At 35.8% G+C, this 23,512-nt stretch overlaps 1 protein-coding gene across 1 annotated transcript in view; it reads left to right on the plus strand.

Moving 5' to 3' along the window:
* Positions 1-23,512, plus strand: part of LOC115450566 (inactive dipeptidyl peptidase 10) — a 179,553-nt gene that overhangs the window by 85,081 nt on the left and 70,960 nt on the right. Inside the window, exon 4 of the mRNA XM_037442593.1 lies at positions 23,228-23,322. Coding sequence (XP_037298490.1) covers positions 23,228-23,322 — 95 coding nt within the window. The remainder of the gene's footprint in view (positions 1-23,227; positions 23,323-23,512) is intronic.

The raw sequence follows: 23,512 nt of genomic DNA on the forward strand, positions 1-23,512 counted from the left end.
AAAGTTGATGCAGAACCAAAAAAAAGTGTAGGTCACTTCACAAATAATACCCTTACAAAAATATTTTTATACATCCAAATTATAGTCTTAGAGACTATAATTTGGATGTAAATAATATTGTAACAGCATGCCACATGCTAAGCAAAGCCAATCATGTGTTAAGCCAAGCCCATGCCACGAATGTTAAATGCCGCAGCTTTCAAGTCTGCCAGAAGAACCAGAAATGTCCATAGTCCGTCATTGATAGTTCGTAACGTCACATCCAACTGTTAAATCGACGAATATAATAACCGAAGCAATAATTTAAGGGGACATTCAAGTGTGTGCACTTGTATACGATGGAACGCTCTCCGTCTAATAAAACATATGTAGAAAGCTTCGTCCTGTGGTATCGAGAGCTAAGAGCCAAATGCAAAGAGAATTATAATATATATGGAAAGCCAAATGCGCTGCCGAGTCAATCACCTTTACTTAATGTTTTATTCTTGGTGTTGCCAGTTTGTAATTTTTAATAAAACCATAGAGTATTCCAATTTCATAAAACAACTGTGATATTTCCGAAATGAGGCGACAGCACATATTACTATAATGTATAAATAAATAAGTCATTGGCATTTATGCTACATATAGTTCATTAATATAATTTAGATTTCCAGGAATTTAACATAATAGTAAAATTAGCAAATACGTCATTCTACGCCCCAATAACGCCATCTTGAATTCAACAGTACATAACAGTATGCAAAATTTTTCAACCCAAAATTCGCCTTTATTTTACATTACTATTTACTACCAACATGTAAAATCAATCGCTGAATGTATTGAACTTTTGTTCCAATTATATTTATTCACAAAATGCTTTTAAAAGCTCTTTCTGTTTTTGTTTACATACATTAATGGTTCCGCACAAGTTTCTTTTAGATTCCAGTCTCTAGCCTCGGTGTGTGGTTTCATTGGAGCTTTTTATTTTAGGAGATTTTTCGTAGTGTTTTTGAAGTAGAGTTTAGTATACTAGTATTTTATGAAGTTTACTATCCTACTAATTCCTAATTTAAATGTCCATAGTTACAGAAGTAATTTTAACAGTTGTTTAGAAATAATAACAATTATTCTTATGCTTTGTTTTGACGTATCATAAGTGCAACTTTGTTCGCCTACGTGATAAATGAAGTATTTTATTTTATTTTTTATTTTAATATTATAAATGCGAAAGTTTGTGAGGACGGATGTATGGATGTATGGGTGTATGTACGTTTGTTCCTCTTACACAAAAAAACTACTGAACGGATTTGGATTAACCTTTACAGTAATATTGGTTACACATTAGAATAACATATAGGCTACAATTTATAAAAAAAAAAAAATCGCGGCAAATTCTTCACGCCGGCGAAGCCGCGAGCAAAAGCTAGTAAATTATATACGAATAGTTTTTTACGTTATTAAATATTTATTTTATACCATTGCAATAAAAATTGCAGGAGACTTCAATAAAGAAGGACAGGGTTACAGGTTCCATGAAAAACTGCTTGATATATTTTCCTATATACTGGTGATAGGATATATATTATATCCACCCGGATAGCTACCACCGTCCACAAGGTGTTAAAATCCGCCATAGTGGCCCAGGTAAGTGTGTCACGTTCCACAATCAGCCTGTGTGTATCCCGTTCGAACAGGCCACAATAATTATATCGGCTGCCGGGGGGTAATCATCTCTCGTCAGATTGACATTCTATTGGACCCCACTCTACTTACCATCAGATGCATTGTGGTCACATTGCCGTCCAACAGGCCGGCATAATTATGTCGACTGCTGCGGGGTAATCATCTCTTCTGTCGATATTCTACTGGACCCCACTCTACTTACCATCAGATGAAGTGGGGTCACTTCACCGTGCACGTATAACAAAAATTCGGATGTGAATCTTCTGGAAGAAATACTGGAACAGTTTGAATCTCTGTCGCTATAATGAAGTGTTAAGTCACAAACTTGTTGAAGAATTCATAAGCCGCGTCGCATAGCTCAAAGCACCGCTGTGGTGCAGCGACGGCCGCAATCCTTCGGGGACTGAGACCACATGCACAGTTAATGGTACGGTCACATTACAAGCTATTTGAAGCTATACTATTAATTATGGTAATTATGAATGGTATCATGAAGGCACAGAATGGTGCCTACGACGTTTTTTTTTATATTTTTTGGCGGGGAAAAATCGTGTTATCGCTTACACCATCTGGGGGCATAGGCGCCGCTAACATCAGTTTTAGGGAGGTACATCTGTATCTACACTATACGATATAATATCATAGAGTACTTTTTTTCGTTCAAAGCGAGCGGATTTTGAAAATACACACACACACACACAACATCACGCATTTTATCCCCGAAGGGGTATGCAGAGGCGCAACCATGGCACCCACTTTTCGCCAAGTGTGTTCCGTCCCATGATGTGATAGGGGGCGAGCCTATCGCCATATCGGGCACAAATTCCAGACTCCGGGCTGAATACTGAGCAGAAAAACCCAAATATCACTTTGCCCGACCTGGGATTCGAACCCAGGACCTCAGAGCGCTGCCGTACCGCGCATGCAGTACAACTACGCCACCGAGGCAGTCATATAGTTGAAAATACTTTATCATAAAAAAACCTCTGTGGTCAATAGTGCCCATTGTTGCAGTTTCCTATTTATTCAGTGAGTTTTATTTTGTGTGACTTATTTCTGGACAGAGGGTGCACGTGCATGAATGGGAGTGAGTGAATCGGTTACGTTGTTTTCATCGGTCCTACAGACCAATGTCGTAGGACTCATTAACTAAGAAGTAGTTGATTGTAGTATATTCAATTAATCAATTTACTTTAAGCAACTATTCAAAAGTAAGTTATTGTATAAAGAATTACTACCCGTTCCTTGGCTTAGCTTTGCTTAAAAATGAAAATATACGTCAAGATAGGTACAAGAGATTCCTTATAATAGATTTAGTAATGTTCAGTATAAAAATTATAAAAGTCGTAGGAGGTCGCTGGATGTAGGCCGCTTCCAATAGGGCGATCTGAAAATCTTTGGGGCAGGCCCATGTTCGGCAGTGGACATCCTGCAGTTGATGATGATGATGATAAGTGTTCAGTATTGTCTTTACAGCTTTGACATATCTTCGATAAAAAAGTATAGCTCGTAGTAGGGTGGACACCTTATCTCGTAACAGAAGCGATGTGCAGTATTGTCTATGAAACTGCAAACTCCAAATTATGAGTAACGTTTGTGCGCTTAACTTTTAAATGGAAAGAATGTTGACATTTATGGCCCATTTTGTCCTTTTGGGATTCTCCAGAGTGCTCAGAATTTTCCAACAAAAACATTATTGGTGGTCATTCTGAGTTAAAAATAATGCTATTTCGTGATTCTGTTTCTAGACTATTGTATTTTTATATATTATAGTTTTTGTCCGCGGTTTCGCCCGCGTGATAATGTTTTTCCGCGATAAAAAATAATATAAATGAGGAGTAATGTAGCTTCCTATTAGTGAAAGAATTTTCAAAGTTGTTTCACTATCAGGCGAACGGCGTATTGTCGTAAAACTCATTAACGTACATTATATAGAGACGAACGTCCATATAAACTATTTGTTCAAAATTTGAACTAAAATGGCAACTAAAACGTCACTGTTATAACTTATTAATTCAATTGAACAACAAATAATTTTACTTATTTGACTAGTATTTTTATTCACATCCAGGTTTGCACAGACTCGCGTTTTTATATAATGAGCGCCACTTCGTACACAACCAAAAGCATCAATATTGACACCATGCTAAAAGCAGTTTGAATGGATTACAGTTCAATTAATTTGAGCCTAATGAATGTTCGGAACGCTAAATCTAGTGCGTAGTACATCGCACCCTTAATAAAATAATGACCTATTTCAAAATTGATATTTTTTGGCTGTCGTCGGAAAACTAATTTTTGTTTGCTACCTTTTTTTGAAGTTGCTATAAAATTGAGCTTATGAAAGATAGGTAAAAAATGAAAAAAAGGGAAAAAACTATAAGGTCGCAAACAGAAGTTGGTTGTTTGACGATTCCCACAAATTGGCAATTTTGGAATGGGTCATTATTTTGTTAAGAGTGCGACATATATATTGATAGGCAAACATAATTAAGTATACATTCCTGTTTCCCAACACCCAGCTTTGTCGCCTAAAAAGATAATTAATGTCCCAAACTGAAGAAGAAATTAGTAAACTTGCCGACGACTTCGTTATTTATTAAATTCTTTGTGGAGATCCCGTCTTGAAAAATTAATTTTGTAACTCTCGAAGGTACAAAATGGGATCTGGTGGGCCTTATTTTTAATAAGTTTTATCACTGATAAATACTGGCACATAACGTAAACTTAAAAGGTTTTATTGTAGAAACAAGTTGCATAATGTATTTCAAAGAAGGAAAGTATTAATAATAATATCAATCGGACATGTGGGATGTGGACTCTACAATTATTGTCCCGATTGTCGTTTCTGCGCATGGGTGGATACCAAAGAGCCTCGACCAACATCTTCGGAAGCTCTCAATTGGCCGTTGGGTCGGAGGCCAGATGCAGAAGGCAGTATTGCTGGACACGGCGCGCATTGTTTGGAAATTCCTGACTTTGAATCGCTATCCGTCGCCCTGGGTCTTAAGCTTCGCCATCGGAGGGTCATAATTTTTTTTATATGCATGTTTTATGTTAAATATATATGTAATAATGTAAAAAAAACTTTAAAATAAAGAGAATTGACCATATCAATCCTGTATATACTTAGCTAGTGGTAGTATATATTTAAAGGTGTTAAAACCCACCACAGTAGCCCACGTGTATCGCTTTCCCGGATCAGCCTGTATATCCATCTCTAAGAGGCCGGCATAATTGCAGCATAATCGTAGTGGAATTAGGGCGCGTAAAATTAAAATTACTTTTTATTGATATTTGTTTTGTTCGAAACTTATTTTTTTTACATCTACAGTTCGAGTAGCTTCAAGTGTTATTTACACGAAGAAATGTGGGTTCATTAAAGAACGAAATGCCAAAATGACCCGTATATTAAGTCTCAATTTTAACCACAAGCCACCGATTATGTAATTAGTTATTATTGTTACTCGTAAAGACCTTTGTTAATCCCCACGATCGACATTAGTCATATAATGCCTAATGCTTTTATGATTACCAGTTGATTGGTCAGTGCGTACGTCATCGCACAAACTGGTCTTGGCACAATATTCTTCATAAACTACATAGAAATATTGACTACATAACTGCCATTTGCTTTGCGCTCTAGTAAACAATTTTCCTGAATAAAATGCGTTCTAGGCTAATTAACAGCAATAGCCTAGTTGGTTGTGGAACGGACTGCCCAAGGGTGTGAGAAGTCTACTAATCCGCACTAGGCCAGCGAGGTGGACTAAGGCCTAATCCCTCTCTCTAGTAAAGGAGATCCCTGCCCAACAGTGGGACAGTATATAATACAGAGCTGATATCACCTTCAAAATTCCTATAGAAAACTTCTTAAGTATGCAGGTTTTCTCACGATGTGTTCCTTCACCGTTAAAGCAAGCGATAATTCACAACGAATATACACATTTTAGAAGTCAGAGATGTGTGCCCTTGAGATTTGCAACAGCGGACATTCGACTCAGTAGTCCATTCCACACCCAACTAGACTATTACCGCTTGTAAATAATAAAATGGAAGTTAAAAAAAACAACTTTAACTTCGAATTCAAAGATACTTATTTGTATGGATTCTGAATTTTAATACCTTCCGGCGGTATTGTTGATCTATGAATGCAGATCTGCACCCGCTCGTAGTTGTCACTTAGCGTTTCTTTTTCAACTTTAATTGTATGCCTTGTTAGTTTTTCCAATTTCAGTCGGGCTTCCTTCATTTTCATGAAAGCATTCGCGGGCTCTATTGTCATTTTAAACGTAAAAGTCACGTCGCGTTTTCTTGTAAAAACTTCTTTACAAGTTCTTTAGAATACTTTGAAGATTCTTAGATTTTTGTTTTAGACCTTAAGATGAATCAGTTAAGAGCTAGATTAAAATTTTACTAAAGTTTTATAATGTTGTCGTTTAATTAAACCCACTGGCGCACACAGGCTACCTGCCGAATATTTTAATCTTGAAATATTGTACATATTCATCGTTACTTTACTACATAATACAAAGTCATTTAAGGGCAGAGAAATATGAAGTCAGTCGACATAGGTTAATTAATATAGGGTGTTTGCCACCCTTTGAGTAAGGAAGCCAAAAAGAGTACGTACTATCTATTCTAATATTTTTACCGTCTGCCAAAAGAGCGTAATGTGGTTTCATAATACGTCAAACGGTTCAAAATAACATGCCATTAGGCCACTATTTCCTATTAATCGCAATCCAAATCAGCATCCAGATTGTTCCAGATAATTCCATTTGTAATTAATTCCGTGGGCCGTGCGTCAATTAATTCCAATTCAATTGTCCAATAAACAATAGTAATGTAACACAGACCTAAATATAAATTGCCAAAATAAACACGTCATTACCTTGGCCAGTTGTAAACAAGTTAATGACATGTTATTGCGTAAGACAAATGGTTAAAACAGAAAGCAATAAGGCGAAACCAATATTGCAGTTTTGATATAAATGCAAATGTAGTATTAATAATATAAACTTTTTTAATCTAGGAGCAGGAGCGGACTGAAAGTTGAGGGGCCTTGGGCTTATTCTAGTTTGGGGGCTTGCATAATTATTCAAGTAATTGTAATTTTGTCAAAAACGATTTTCGATAAACATTTTGGGTACAAGGTATAGAAGAAAAAAGATGATCGTAATATAAGTAAATTATGAACAATTATAAGAAATTATTGAAAGAGAAATCAATGGCTTTGGTTATGTGTTACCTACTTATAAATGTTTTATTTTATTTATTTGTTTCTACAGTCTTTAATAGTGACTAATTAGAAACAAGAAGTGTTTGTGAATTAGGCGTGCTTCGAACTAGATTCTAAGCGTACTTGCTACGTATTGCAAGTACGTATCCCTTTGAACAACTTTGAATGAATGAATGAATGAAAACGCTTTATTGTATACACCAAATACAGAAAAATGAAAACAATTATTATATCATATAAAAATTGCATCAATAGGCGGTCTTATTGCTAAAACACGATCTCTTCCAGACAACCTGAAATAAAACCAACCAAGTGCCAACCAACTTTATAAATTTTCCGGTCGTAAATGATTACCAATTGAAGTGATTAAGGAAGATGCATCTAGTAGCAGATTCTAAGCGTACTTGCATTGAAGAGCTAACATATTTGAATAATGAAACTAAAATCTTTCGGGTCGTAGGTATGTATTAGAATGGTTGAAGTAGTCGTATTTGAAACTGTATTCTTAAAGTACTTGTAAAGAATATCAAGCACTATTTTCTAGGCAATGTTATGAACTTGGTGGTTTGTAATCTATAAAAAACTAAAATTAGATAGAGTTGACGTACTTAAAAGTGTATTCTAAACGTATTTGCAATGAATTTCCAGTACAAGGAGGAATTCTTTAAACAAGTTATTTATATACCTTTCCGTAAATTACCAATTACATAATACTAGAAGACTAGAACAGTATTACTAGAAATGATTACGGCGAATGCACTTAGAAGTGTATTCAAGGGGTACTCGGAATGGATTTCAAGAACTCACATATTCCTCAAATAAATTAAAACTTTAAACTTTCCGGTATTCAGCCAATTACGAACTAGAAATGGTTAGAGTGAAGTCGTACTTACGAGTTGATTCTAAAGTGTTCAGAGAGGATGCAGTAAGAAGTATGTTCTAAGCGTACTTGCCGTGGATTTCAAGTACTTATATTATCCTTCAACTAGGTGCAATGTTATGAATTTTCCAATATCTAACCAATTACAAACTAGAAGTGGTTAGTGAGCGTGTTTAGAAATAAGTTCTAAGCATACTTGGATTTCAAGAGCTGACATATTATTTGAACTTTATAACTATGAACTTTTACTGCATAACCAATTACCAACTCGAAGCGGTTAGATTGAGCGTGTTTAGAAACGAGTTCTTGCCGTGGATATTGATAGCTGACATATTATTCCTTGGACGAGAGTACTGTGAGATGCTATCTTATTACTTTACGTACTTGTACTTGTGTAATTTTATTCTATCTTTTATTAATGTGTAACTGTTTTTTGTTCCTTGAATGAAATAAAAAATACGTGATTTTATAAACTTATTGTCTATTGTGATTATGGCTGATGAGATATACAAAACGAATTATATACTAGATATTTTGATGAAATACATTTTATAGTTCATATTACATCATACTAATGATGGAAAATGAATGAATGAATCTAAACTATGAAGTTATAGAGAGATTCTTCAAAATACATGAATGAGTTGACCATTTCCATTACATTATATTAAACAAAACTTAACACATATGCACACACACACTTATACTTTAGAATGATAATTATTTTGATTTCGGATATATTAAAATACATATTGTGAAATTGAAACCAAAGTTTACGATACAGAATTCAAAGCTAGATGTGGACATTATTGTTAAAAAATATGTACCTATAATTTGGATGAACATTACAATAATAATGTAAAATGTTTTAAAAAGAATTTAGAAACTTTATACGCAGAACAAAATGTTTCCAGCGTAAAGTAGTTAATGAGCGTACTTGTAAGCAATATCGAAGCGTACTTGCAATCGATTTAGTATCCAAGCTTTAAATATATTTCTCATAAACTTTGATATGCAAAATCGACTGCATCGACGTCATTTGCGTGAACAACTCGGGCTTACTTTGAAATGAATTCTAAGCTTACGAATTGGCGTGCGCTTACTCTAAGCGTATTCATCGTCATGAAGTTCGCAAAATATGTCGGTCGGTGGTTAGAAAGCATGCAATCGATATTGGTGCGTTGAAACCCATTTTATGAGTTTGCTTACTCCTTCAAGTTATGATATGGTATGCACAGAATTTATTAGAAGTTGAAAAGCGAATGAAATAGAATGTATGCTGCTGGACATAAGTTCTAAATTTATTATTGTCTGATTGGACTTTTGTATATGGGCACGGGAAAGAGACCCCTCTGTACCTAATGGTAGGTGGAGTAGGGTCCAATGTCGACTGATGAGAGTTGATTACTCCTCGACAGTCGATACAATTATCCCAGTCTGTTGTCGGATATACACAGGCTGATCTCGGAACGCGACATATTTACGTGGGTCATTATGCCGGGTTTTCACACCTTGTGTACGGTGGTCGCTATCGGAAAGGATGTAAAAAATATTCTACCACCATCAAAGTTATAAATTAATACGAATCTTGATGAGCGGACAAACGTCAAAAAGGCCATCATAGCTTGACGGAACTGTAGAATACCGCCACGTTCCACTGACGAACATAAACTTTTTACGATACGTCCAAATCGCACCGGCCCGTTTATGCGCGGTGAAATCGCGCCAAATATTACAAGATCGCTTCATTTGGTACGTAAAGTGTAAAAGTATATTGCGGGTACGCGAATGAATGTCTTCTATCTCGCTTTTTGTGATTGAGCGATAACTTGATGAGACTTGTTTCTTCAGAGCAATGATCCTACTAATATTATAAATGCGAGTTTGTGAGGATGGATGTATGTATGTTTGTGCCTCCTTCACGAAAAAACTACTGAACGGATTTGGATGAAACTTTACAGTAATATTGGCTATACATCGGAATAACACACAGGCTACAATTAATAATGATTTTGTGTAATTTGATCATAATATAACAATACATATCAAGTAACTCGGAAAAAGAATTTATCCCGGAAAACGCCTTCACGCGGGCGAAGCCGCAAAGGCTAGTATTTTAATAACTAGGTACAGTAGTAGTTCAGATAGAGAATTGAATGGCAACATATGGCTATCTTATGCCATTCGACGCAATCATGCCGGCCTATTACGATGCTTTTTCACCCTACGGCGGGAAGATCCAGGATTATAGGAAGGAGGGAACTCGGGCCTAGGCAAACTATTCCAAAGCTTGATGGCGCGGCTAAGAAACGAGTTGGCGAATCTAATGGTTCATCCGTGATGGTTTTAACCATCAAGGTGTAGCTTCGTATGCCAGCACGCGTGGTTCTGTCGAGGAAAAGAGGGGATCAGATTCAACAATTCAAAAGATTTTTTCTTTAATATGTGTATTGAGAGTGATGTAGTTGTATTACGGTATGATATATACTTGCAGTGTTCTGGTCTCGGGTTGAATAACGAGTCGGGGAAAATGATAAGGCTTTAATGCTCAATATTAAGCGAAATTTGGATACACATCTACCTTGCATAGTCTAGTTGGGTGGAGAACGGACTGCCGAGACGAATGTCCGTAGGTTCAAATCCCAAAGGCACACACCTCTGACTTTTCTAAAGTTATGTGTGTATTCTTTGTGTATTATCGTTTGCTTTAACGGTGAAGAAAAACATCGTGACGAAACCTGTATACCCGAAAATTCTCTACAGGAATTTTGAAGGTGTACGAAGTCTACCAATCCGCACTACAGCGTGGTGGACTAAGACCTAATCCCTCTCAGTAGTAGAGAAGGCCCGTGCCCAGCAGTGGGGCAGTATATATTAAGGTCTAATATTATTATATTATATATACATCTACCTACCCCTAAATGAAAAACGCGTAACACTGCATTTTAACTTCTCATTATGATGATTTACATTTACCGCAATTACACAATGAAAATCGATTTATGTTCATATTTTACACATTTCGAGTAATAAATTAATTTTATGGCCCCGAGCAGCTGCCCGATGCACATCTGTTAATAGTTCGACTTCTCTCGTTATCTCGGTTTCAGTGCTTCCTAATTTCCTTTACGACCTAAAGCTCGGCTAGAAAGTCTTAAGTCTAGAATATATGGGTATGGTTGAGAAAATTGAAATCCTCGCTTTGGAAATGGTTGATTTAGAATTATAATATTTTATTTCATGATATGGGTATGTAAAAACTATGTATCTGTTTGAATCAAGTACACACAAGTCTTTATCTCCGAAGGGGTAGGCAGAAGTGTAACTAGGGCGCTTACTTTCGCCTGTGTGTTTCGTCCCATGATGTGATCAAGCATAAATTCCAAGAAAGAGGTTCCCGGGATAAAAGTGCCGATATATATTGTCCCGGGATAAAAGTAGCATACATCCCTACCAGGATGTCAAACTATCTCCATACAATATTTATCGAAATCAGTTTGGAAGTCTTTGAGTTCATAGCGGTCTAACAGACGCAGCGGGAGACTTTGTTTTATAATTTGTAAGGATATATACAAGTATGTAACCTTTGCATAAATAAAGCAAACCGATTGAATTTCAAAGGGCCCGCGAACACGTGAAAACTGCTGTCGTTTTTCACGAATCTTATTTATATTAATAAGAAGGTGTTTATGGATATTGATCTTAAACATGACAAAATTGACATACTTACTTGTTAAATTGGGTATTCGCAGTAAAAAAAAGAAATAAACATTTAATCGCATAAAATACTGGCACGCACACAAACATTTATAACAAACAAAAAAAAAAACAAAAAAACATAGAAGGTACATCTATAGAAAACAGCAATGGGTACACGAGAAGTACGAATCCCGCAAAAACACCAGTATTTCCTGTAGTCATCGATTAAGCCGACGTAACTACACCGATATAAAATTTGATGGCACAGGAAATATCGTTCAGCAATAAAATGGTCCCCTTGAGTGTACTGCTCAATAACTTTTACGAACGTATCCATTCCGTAAACTGAATCTTAATGCTTGTTATTTTGTTTATTGGTTTTACTATAAGATCTGCTCGCGGCTGTGCATGCATAGTATTAAATTCAACGAAACATAAGTTCGGGGAATACAGGCATAGTTTTATGGAAGACATTGAAATCTATACATATTATAAAACAAAGGCCTCAAAAGCTGTCTGTATGTGATCGATTTTCTCAAAATCTACTGAACTGATTTTATGTAATTTGGTATGGAGATATTTTAAGACCCTGGGAAGGTTATAGGTTAATTTTTATCCCAGGAAAATATATAGCAAGACTTTTATCCCGGAAAACTTCTTCATGCGAAGCCTCGAGCAAAAGCCAGTTAAAACTAAATCTAATTTATTCATTTATAATATGTAAATTATTAATACTTATTTAATCAAACTTTATACATTACACTCAGAAAATAAGAAAAATAAATATTTATAGCAAAATAGGTCTTATAATTTACATTCATTTCAAGTTACAATTGGCCGTTTCTCCTGCACGGGAATTTCTCTCGGCTTTACCCTGATAATACGTTGATTAAGAGCTACATAGCAATGAAGAGATTATACCTATACCGCTCATGCAGATTCCAGTAAGCGAGCTGGAATAGTCATATTTAATTATTCAGCAGGAAACCTCTGCGCCTGTACTGCAGTGTGTTTGTTTTATTACTCACACTGTCTATCAGCGGCTTGGGGGAGGCTTATGTTCAGCAGTGGACCGCAGGCTGATGATAATGATGATGATGATGATGATGACTGTTTATAAATAAAAATAAAAATAAAATGCATCACGTAGCCGAACATAGTTGCACGTATGATAAGTCAAGGTACATGAGAATATTTAATTATTACTTAATTAAATTAGCTTATATAAACAAAGACAATTTATATTGAAAATAAAATAAATGAAAAATATACTTAGTAAACAAAGAAGCCAGCTCGGGCTGGCAGGGAAGAAGAAATAAAATGATGTACATATGTTTTTTTAAAAAGCAATAAGGGAGAAACGCGTCGCGATCCTCACCAGTGAGGACAATAAAGCCCTAACCTAGCTAACCTACCAGCCTTTCACACAGTGGCAAACGGTAAAATTAACCAAAAGGAAACCCGACACAACTTTTAAGTACTAATAATATGCATATCAAAACTTGAAAAGCAATCATATTTAAGAGACAAATATAAAATGAACTATATAAATATTTTAAATCGCCATATTTTTCTGCGTCATTTGATCTAGATTTTGTAGGTCTAGGGCAATTTTAATATCATTATATTATATCTTTATAAAATAAAAAGTTGAATTGTTATAAATGTTCAAATTGAAATCAAAACTATAAAGCACTCTACTCAAAAATTTATTGATTGTCGCTTAGATATGATTTCCTTCGGAGCGTCGATACGTCTGGAAATCATTCTAGTCATTGACATATATATTCTATAGACACGAACGTCCATATAAACTATTTGTTCAAAATCTGAACTACAATGGCAACCAGAACGTCACTATTATATCCTAGTTATTCACTTAAACAACATATAATTTTACTTATTTGATTAATATTTTTTATTCACATCCAGGTTTACACTTTCGAGTTTTTATATTATGAGCCCCATTTCATACATAACCACACGCTGTCAATGTTGAAATCTAGATTTGAAATAAACCAGAAATGCTCCATATTCAGCCTAAGTACGAAAAATATCTATAACTACCAGTAATTTATAAACCTCTGTAGTTTAATAGATGCTATTATTGTGTAACTATTGTATTAAAAACAATAATAATAAAAAAAAACAAGGCAGAATTCTGCAGAATTAAAACTGACTTTCTGCTTTGTCATATTCCACATTTGTCTGTTTCAGAATTCGCAAAGGTTTACAATAAAGCGTATCAACCTACATGCATTAAAAATGAGATATGTTACTTTATGGCCGCACTGTTAAAACATGTATAACTTAGAATTTAGAAATTTCAAGTATTGAGTTTAAATGGATCGCATGTTAGGTATTTTATTTTTATTTATATCAAACTTTTCGGTATATTTTACAATATAATATTTTAAATTAATTTTGAAAGCCTTTAGAGGAAATCTTATATTTACATCACAATAAATTTGCCAGTTTCCACTAATATCGATATTATCAGTATTCATCTATCACGATTGAAGCAATAAGCATAGCTTGTTTAAAAATAATTACATATGTAAACCGGAAATATTATCGATTAAAATTTGAGAGTGTTTCGTTGTTTGTTGCCGTTCGTTGTTTAGCACTAACATTAGATTTAATGATATTGAGCTTAGCTTTATGGATAACACGCTATTGTTATGTTACTCACGCTAATTACGGTTCGAAATATTAAAACAAAAACATTATAACTTACTTTTAATTTTTTTTTGTGAACTAATGAACATTTTCCAGGAATATACAAGTTTATAATGTTCATACGTTAACTTTAAACATACAAACATCCTAAAAATATTTTTTTTTATTTTTTTACAATATTTTAAATATAATATTCTGACTTACACAGTTCTGCACCCCAACGGTCAAAATTCAATGCGTGCGTAAAGTTAAGGAATATGATATTACACAGGGTTTGTGTTTCTAACTACGTAGGTTTAAGCAAACCGCGCAGTTAATCTATTATTGAACTGGATTTCAGGTAGAGACGAATGTTTGTGTGCGATAAACCTGTATCTTGAATAATTAACAATTTCAGTAAGAGTTATTGTTCGCTTTATGGGTCCCTGGTAAATAATCGTAAATTACACTAGTCAGAATACATGCCTACAGAGTATCTGGTAAGTATATGTATTATCACACCCAATGACTGCCCTAACAATGAGCACACTAGATGAAAGCAAAAATATACGACACCAGGCTCCGGGCGCGTCTTAAAAAAATTCCCTAGGTTTAAGTTTTGTCGGTCAAAAAGGTCTTCTAAGGCAGCGCGCGAGGCCCCGGACTGTTGCCTAGTTCGCTTGTTCCTAAGGCCGCCTCTGATTACACCCACATTGTCATCTATTAGGTACCAATTATTAAGAAGTCTTGTACACAACATAATATACGCTTTACTCGACCAACATCTTCAGAAGCTCCTAATTGGCCGTTGGGTCGGAAGCCAGATGCAGAAGGCAGTATTGCTGGACACGGCGCGCATTGTGAGGAGATTCCTCACTTTGAATCCCTAACCACCGGCGGCCTGGGTCTTGAGCTTCGTCATCAGAGGGTCATTCATTTTTTTATATTTTTAAATGCATGTTTTTTTTAAAAAAGAACTTTAAAATAAAGAAAATGAAATATACGCTTTAAATATTCGCGAATTTGAGTTAATCAATTGAGCCCGCTTAACCCGACGCGGGCATGTGTCGACATTTGTAAAGTGCTATCTTTCCGCCCCTCAAGTTCCAGCTGAAACGGGTTGAAGCGGACGGCACCGATATGTCCGTTTACTGACGTTTGAAGTAACATATTTCATTTGTACGTTATTTAGAATAACTGATGGAATTAAGATTGCGAGATTTTAGTATAATTTGCTATAATAATTTTGAACGTTTTCCCAATGTACATACCTGATCTTAGGTAAAGTGGGATCCAATTGAATGGCGACTGACGAGAGATGATTACCCCTCGACAGTCGCCACAATTATGTAGGCCTGTTAGAATCCGATATACACAGGCTGATCCCCGAACGCGACACTTACGTGGGCCACTATGGGTTTTAACACCTTGTGTATGGTCTTCGCTATCCGGGCAGATATAAAATATATCCAACCATCATCAAACAAGATAGTGTAGCTACTAGCATAAAGCATAAAGTGAGTTCTTTATTAATATATGTATAAGGTAGTATTATTTTCTTCCGTCTACCCTTGGGTTCGAATCTCTAATCGGGTAGAGTGGTTAGTTCTTTCTGTTCAACATCAACCCCATATCGGGAAATGTGGGTGGAAAGTGGCAATAGTGGACTTAACATAGCTGTAATGTGGGTGAGTTACACCTATGCCTACCCCTGAAAAAGGAAAAGGCGTGATGCTTTGTATGAATGTATTTACCTACCGTTTTCCTACTTTAGTTTGACGTAAAAATAAAATACTTTATTTATCACGTAGGCGAACAAAGTTGCACTTATGATACGTCAAAACAATTTATAAGAATAATTATTATTATTTCTGTATAACACTCAAGATCACTTATATAAATTACGGGCATTTTAAATTAGGGATAAAATTCTTATGGAATACTAGGCATAAGATAAAACAAAGTGGCCAGCTCGGCTTGGCAGGTAGGGGGAAACATGAGCCCTAGCCTAGCTAACCCACCGTCATACAAGTTTTTACTTACTGAATGAATTTTGTAGTCTTTACGACCATTAAATGTCCCTCTCCAGGACAATCAAGAAGAAAATGATAAAAAACCCACTCAATATGTTGTCCGAGCTGGAAACCGAATGACCTTTCGTATTATTACTTCTAATTAGTGAATTTAACAACTTCGTTACAACGAATAACTTGAAATTAATAAAAAAGGAAATTTTACGCGTTATACAAAACTTTTTACACGAATTTTATCAATTCCACGCAGAATGAATTCATTAGTACAAATTGAAAATCGTGCTTAGTTAGTTAACTTTAAAGAATTAATTAACTTCTACAAATTTTGAATTGGAAATTATAATTACTTCCACTAATTATAATATTGTTGGGACTGATTTTATATTTTTGTAGGTAAAATATTTAAATGGTCTAAGATAATAATAGATGGTAAATCAATGCGTATTATTTTTTATTAATTCATTTATACACTTTATATACCGAGAAATACTTTTTACTGGTGGTCTCTCATATGTGAGAGTCCACCTGTGTAGATACCACCGCAATGTCTTTTCTGCCGCCAAACAGCAGTGTTTAGTCATTTTTGTATTCCAGTTTGAAGGACATTGCAGCCAGTGTAACTACTGCACATAATTCTTCATTCTTCATCTCCATCATCCATGTCTCAGGATGGCGAGCGCAATGGAATGCCAAACAATACTTTCTAATTGAAGGTGTTGAATGGTGTTTCTATTGTTTATAGGCAGTTATATAGCTTACAATCTAGCGAACTGCAAACTTGAACGGCAAGATATCAAAGCACAAGCAATATGGAAGTAGTTAAAAACTGCGTAGCACTTATATTGTGAAAAATATTTACTGATTGCTACGCTTGATCGGGCTACGAAAAGCTCTACGTTAATGGACGCTACATACGAAGTGCAGCGCTACGGGTTTTTATTAAAATTTCTCTTCGTGAATTTTTAGTACGGTGAAAAACGGATACGTATTAATTGTTCGTAAATACTGGTTATTTATTTTTAAATAAAGAATATCGGTAATTCCGGCCTTTATTTCCTGCGACGGAAGTACTAAAAATAATAGTGAAATATTGAATCTCCCTTTAGACGGATTGAGCTAACACTGCGTTGTTTATTTCTACTCCAACATGTCAATGTAATTTCTTTAGTCGCTTAGGTTGTCTGCCTACCTGCTTACAAAAAAAGACGTTACAAATATACCTGGTCAATCACAGTTATGCCGGCCGAAACGGATATACACCGGCTGATTTCGAACACGACACACTTACGTGGGTCACTATGACGGGTTTTAACACCTTGTGTATGTTGGTTGTTATCCAGGCAGATATAAATGTATCCTACCACCAGCAAAACTTCGGTGTACCTAAGTACCTTTGGTAGTTTACTGGTAGTAGGACTCTCATAAGTGAGAGTCCGTCTGGGTAGGTACCACCGCAATGTATTTCTACCGCCAAGCAGCAGTGTGTAGTCACTATTATGTTCCGTTTTGAAGGACATTGTAGCCAATGTAACTACTGGACATAATAAACTTAACACCTCATGTCTTAGGAGTGCAAGCGCAGTGAAATACTAAACAATACTTTATAATTCAAGGTGTTGGATGGTGTTTCTACAGTTTAAAAGCGGTCGTATCGCTTACCAACAGGCGAACGGCAAGCTCGTCTCGCCATTATAAGCAAATTAAAAAAAAAACTTATCTCGTTATACTCTAAAGATCCGCGATTTTGAAAACCACGATTTTTGCGGGTATCCGGCATGTCGAAGGTCCCATGAATAGGATGCTGAATTTGTTTAGATTCCGTTAATATATCACGGCTTAATGTCCTAATATTTGTAAATATGTCCATTCTCCATTACGTTCGCACAACAGTTGTCACAGTTATTGGTATTGGCGTTCAATTTGTCCAATATATTGGACGGTGGGAACGCAATGCGTCGCAATGTAATTATCGGGGGTGTGTTAACTGTGGCTTCTTTCACACCGACATTACTCAAATATCAATAACTACGTATTATTGAAAAAATAAACGTTTATTATCAAAAGGTAATGTTAACATGATAATTTCGCGAATTCAATTAACTTTAGCTTGTATCTCAAGTTCTGGAGTGGTGACCACGAACCGGGAGACGCAGCGTAGGCAGGTCCCCCACGAGATGGACAAACGACCTGGTGAGGGTCGCCGGAGTTCGATGGATGAGGGCGGCCCAGAACCGGTCCCTGCGGCGCTCAATGGGGGAGGCCTGTGTCCAGCAGTGGACGATTCCCGGCTAAAATGTTGATGATGATGTATCTCAAGACTTACAATCATTCAATCAAGTGCGAATGGAATAAAGCTTTCTTTATATCAACACTTATAATTATTACAAGTCTAGTATTATACATATTTTCTAGGGTGTTGACATGTTTTATATTGTTTTGAATATTGCTATGAGGAGTTATATTAGTATTATGTATTTGAATGTTTGTGTGTGTGTGCGTGTATGTTGTGTATTAGTGGCGAAAGAAGAAGTTTTCTGAAAAGGAACCCGATAACATGTAGGTACTAATATGCATGAATGCGTTCTGCAAAACGTTATAATGATAATTAGATTCTAAATAAATTCTATAAAAAGGAAAGCCGTTAGGAATCGGATTATATGGACTCTTTGCCACTGGTGTATCTGGATAAAGAGCGTGAGTGTGTGTGAAAACATAGTGTTAATGCAAGTCTTTGTATTTTTGGGTGCCTTTCATCCATACCATTTAGCAGTGGCGAAACGTGAAATTTTACATAAATTCTAAGCAAAGGGAAGCCGGCAGGAATTGGGTTATATGGACACTTCACCACTGCCATTTAGCGGTTTTGCGTTTACTTCTAAAATCATCTTAAAAACGTTCGTATTTATAACATTAGTAAATCATGATGATGGATATATCATAGATCATGTGCCAATAGCCAGGCGATGTATTCCGATTGTCCCTAAGCGGCGGCATCCATTAAACTACGTCTGAACATAGGCGTCAAATTTACGACACCACTAACTAGCCGGGGACTGCAATTTGGCTGGTGACATACATCGTGTGATAGCACATTACTAGATATATAGATACGTACGCCTTTTATCCTCAAGGGGGGTTACGTTACTAGTGCATCAACTAGATAGGCAATCAGTATAAAATAGCGTGAGAAGCCGATAATCATCCGTGTATCAGTGGCGAAGAGTGAAGTTCTCCGTAAATAAACCTGACATAACTTAATATAAGTACTAATATGCATAAATGCTGTCTGCAAATCGTTCTAATGGTAATTAGATTTTACATAAATTATGAAAGGGAAGTCGGCAGGAATCGAGCTTTATAGACTCTCCGCCACTGGTGTATATCAAATATTTTATTACTGTTTATGGCGTTTTACCAAACATTCCGATTAATCCCAAATGGATTGCTATCTCTACAAACATATCTATTATCATGCTTTTCCCATTTTTAGAATTAATTTTAAATCATCCACATTCAGCCAGCTATTTTAAATCCTATATTTGAGGGCGAGCGTTTTGCAATTTATAAAGAACAATTCCAGATTCCAGGCTAATACTGAGTAAAATTTTTGATATTATTTTATCCGACCCGACCATCGAATCCGTAACATTGGTACGGTAACGCAACAACTACGCCACAAAGGCAGTACACACACCACGCTTCTATCCTCGAAGCGGTGGGCAGAGGTGCATCCAGGGCCAGCCTTTTGCTTGTGTGTTCCGTCTCATAATTTGAGACAAGATTTTAAAAAATTGTTATCAACTTCCATTTCGTAATAAATAGACCATGTTATGCAATCTTTCTCGAGCGTCAAAAGATGGACTAAAACCAAATTCAAGAGGAAATATCACCCAAAACATTCCATGACGCTTCGTTGTGACACAAGGCCGAAAATGTTATTATCACAACGATTTTAATATCGTCACTTATGGTATAAAGCTTTTCGAGCGAGTGTGATGGAAATTAATTTCCTTAATAACAATCTATGACGGTTTGCCGATAACCCGGTTACGCTGAATTTACATTCATCCTAGTTAACGTTAACGTGCGCAAATTTGGTGGAAGTGTTTATAATAAAATGGCATTGGAATATAACATAATATAAAATCAGCCCTATATTATATACTGTCCCACTGCTGAGCACGGGCCTCCTCCACTAAAGAGAGAAATAGGCTTTAGTCCACCACGCTGGTCTAGTGCGGATTGGTAGACTTCACATACCCTCAAAATTCCTGTAGAGAACTTCTCAAGTATGCAGGTTTCCTCGTTATGTTAGAAAGAATACACATATAATTTTAGAAAAGTCAGTGTTGTGTGCCTTTATGATTTGAACCTGCGGACATTCGTCTCGGCAGTCCATTCCACTCCCAACTAGGCTATAGGTATTGGTATAATTACTTATATACATACATACATTCATACATATACTTATATACTAGAAATCAGGGGCGAAGGGCGAAATTTTCCGAAAGCGAACCCGACACTACTTAAAGGCACTAATAATGCATACATGGGGTCTGGAAATCGTTTTAATGATATTTATTTTTATTTAATAGCGAAAGGGAAGCCGACAGGAATCGGGTTGTATGGACCCTTTACCTCTACAAGAAATAGAAACACAAAATCTTAATAATATACATGCAATAGATTTTTAGGATGTTTCGATGTTTTTAGAAAATGAAACTTGGGACACAGGTTTACGACTTGAAATCATTTATAGCGCTAAATTGTAACTAAACATAATACAATGTTGAACAATTGTGGTACATAAAAAAATAGCCATTCAGCCAATATTGTCGGTATTAGGGAATGTCGCTTTAGCAATATATTGAATCAACGGACTTACCCCGAGATCCGATATATCCAGAACATCCTATAAGTTACTTTATATTACATACTGGGACTTTTAGGGGAAAAGAATAACGTAAGTAAGTGAAGCCGAAAATAACATCTAGTAAGTAATGCAGGTGAAGCCGAAAATAATATACAGTATTTAATATTTTACCTATGTTTACGCAGGCATGAGGTACCTATCAACAAATGACGAGCCATGAATTGAACCTAGAACCGGCGCCGCACATAAAGCAGCATCCAGACAAATTAATACATCTGACGTCAAAACAACAGACTTATGTAACCCGAATAAAATAATTCGAATGTTTACTGGGTTGTTTTTCGGTGTACCACAAAAAAGGAGATAGTCAAAATGTTTAGAAGTTGCAAAAAAGAGTTTTAAATTACGATTTCATGAAACGAAATTATAACACAAATTTCATAATTATCAGTTACAAGATTTTCTCTTGTATAGTTTTAGTGCTACTTTTCCTGTTAAGTCCAGAAGTGTTTTTATGATACTAAGTTTCATACATATTTATACATATTAAAATCAGCACATTTTTCTATGTTTTTTTAACCTAGTAAATTTTTTCAAAAAAACATGTCGCTTATAAATTGGATTTCAACTGTCGAAATTATTAGCAAGAAGTAAGAAGTCAATACTACATTTGAGTAGAATCAGAGCTATAGTGGTGGTTCTGTTCCCCAGTGTGTGGTGTACCGCAACAAACTTTTGTTTTACCTAAATTGTTGAACCGATCTAACGTAAGGCTCTTTCATTGATTGCCCTGAATATTTTATTAGATAAATTGTGTTAGTCAAGGTAGCGTTCGTAATAATAAATTATGAGGTATATTTTTATCACACTTATTTTTGACAGAGGCGGCTTTAGGGAAAGGCAAACCGGGCAACGGCCTGGTGCTTACAGGGGCCTCGTGGGGTATTGGAGGACTTTTTTACAATCTTACCGACGAAACTTTTAAAACCGACAGAAATCTTTAGAAAAGACACAAATCCTTGCTGTGTTCTTTAGCAATTTCGCACCTAAAATGTGCGAGGCTATCGACCTACCGACCGACCTTATAAACATTCAATTTTCATCAGAAAATATGGGTTACAACTTAGACGCTTGTACAGACCTGGAATCCTTTTATATATTTAATTAAATCCGGACCCAAAAGACTAACTGCAACACCTCAAGAAACTTTGAGGTCCTTGTGCACTCTGACCGTCACTAATTAGATTTTGAAAAGTTTTGTGATACTTTTTGCTATAAACACCGGGCGTATGACAGACCGAGGTGGTTAGCCATTGACATTCGTACCGGTCGGTTGGGTTTTTGTTTTTTTTTTATTCTTTATTTAAGGAGCTTGTTCGTTATTTCACGACTATAGTGAAATTATTTCTGTTGTCAGTGATAGTTCTTTTTATTTTCAAATCAAAATCGCTTCAGATCTCATACTATAATGACCTTTAAATCGACACAGTCAAGCATACCAAAATGGGTTCTTTAGAACTTTCGAGTTTGTAAGGATATTTTTCACGTTAATGTGTTTGGCCATTACTATTTTCAGACTAGACCGTATTGAAAGGCTAGATTTTTCCATTTATCTATATTTCGGACAGTTATCGGAAGTTAGTGTCTTGCTAAGTATAATGGATTGTAGAAAAAGATGTAGACTAGAATTGAATTATTGCTATGTTGGGAAATTTATTAGCTTTTCTGTTTTTTTCTATGAATGTGGAGACGAGAAATCTGCACGTTTGGTATTAAACGGTAACACTAGTAGTAAACAGTACCCATAGCATGAATAGGGTACTTTTTTTGTTTTATTTTTTATTGATTGAGGGGTCGAGGTTATCCCGCCTGGTATGAAACGGTACCACTACTCGTAAACAATAGCCATAGCATAAATAGGGTACTTTTTTCTGTTTTTTTTATTAGTTGAGGGGTCGAGGTATCCGCCCTCCTAGTATTAAACGGTATCACTACTCGTAAAAAGTACACATAGCATAAATAGGGTACTTTTTTCTGTTTTTTTTTTATTGATTGAGGAGTCGAGGTTATCCCGGTATGAAATGGTACCACTCGAAACAGTACCCATGAATAACGTAGTTTTTTTTTTATATACACCCTGGCGGTTAATTTATAATTGTTTGATTATCTTGTTGCAGGCGATGAGTTCGTGTACCGCGACTCGTGGGGCGGGATCAGCCTCATGTTCGCGGCCAACCAGACTTCCAAGACCCTCATGCCGAATACTACTTTTGTAAGTTGTTTTATATTGTTTAATGAGTAACGTACAAAATACGTGTTGTCGGTTTAAAGGCTAATTGACGTAAGCGACTTTTTTTTTGAAAAAAATTCTAACTTGTTTAAAAAAAAAAGGAAAAAGTGCTCATCATTACATAGTATAAAACAAAGTCGCTTTCTCTGTCGTTATGTCCCTTTGTATGCTT

Source organism: Manduca sexta, chromosome 4, assembly GCF_014839805.1.
Source record: "Manduca sexta isolate Smith_Timp_Sample1 chromosome 4, JHU_Msex_v1.0, whole genome shotgun sequence".
In the NCBI taxonomy this organism is placed as follows: Eukaryota; Metazoa; Arthropoda; class Insecta; order Lepidoptera; family Sphingidae; genus Manduca; species Manduca sexta.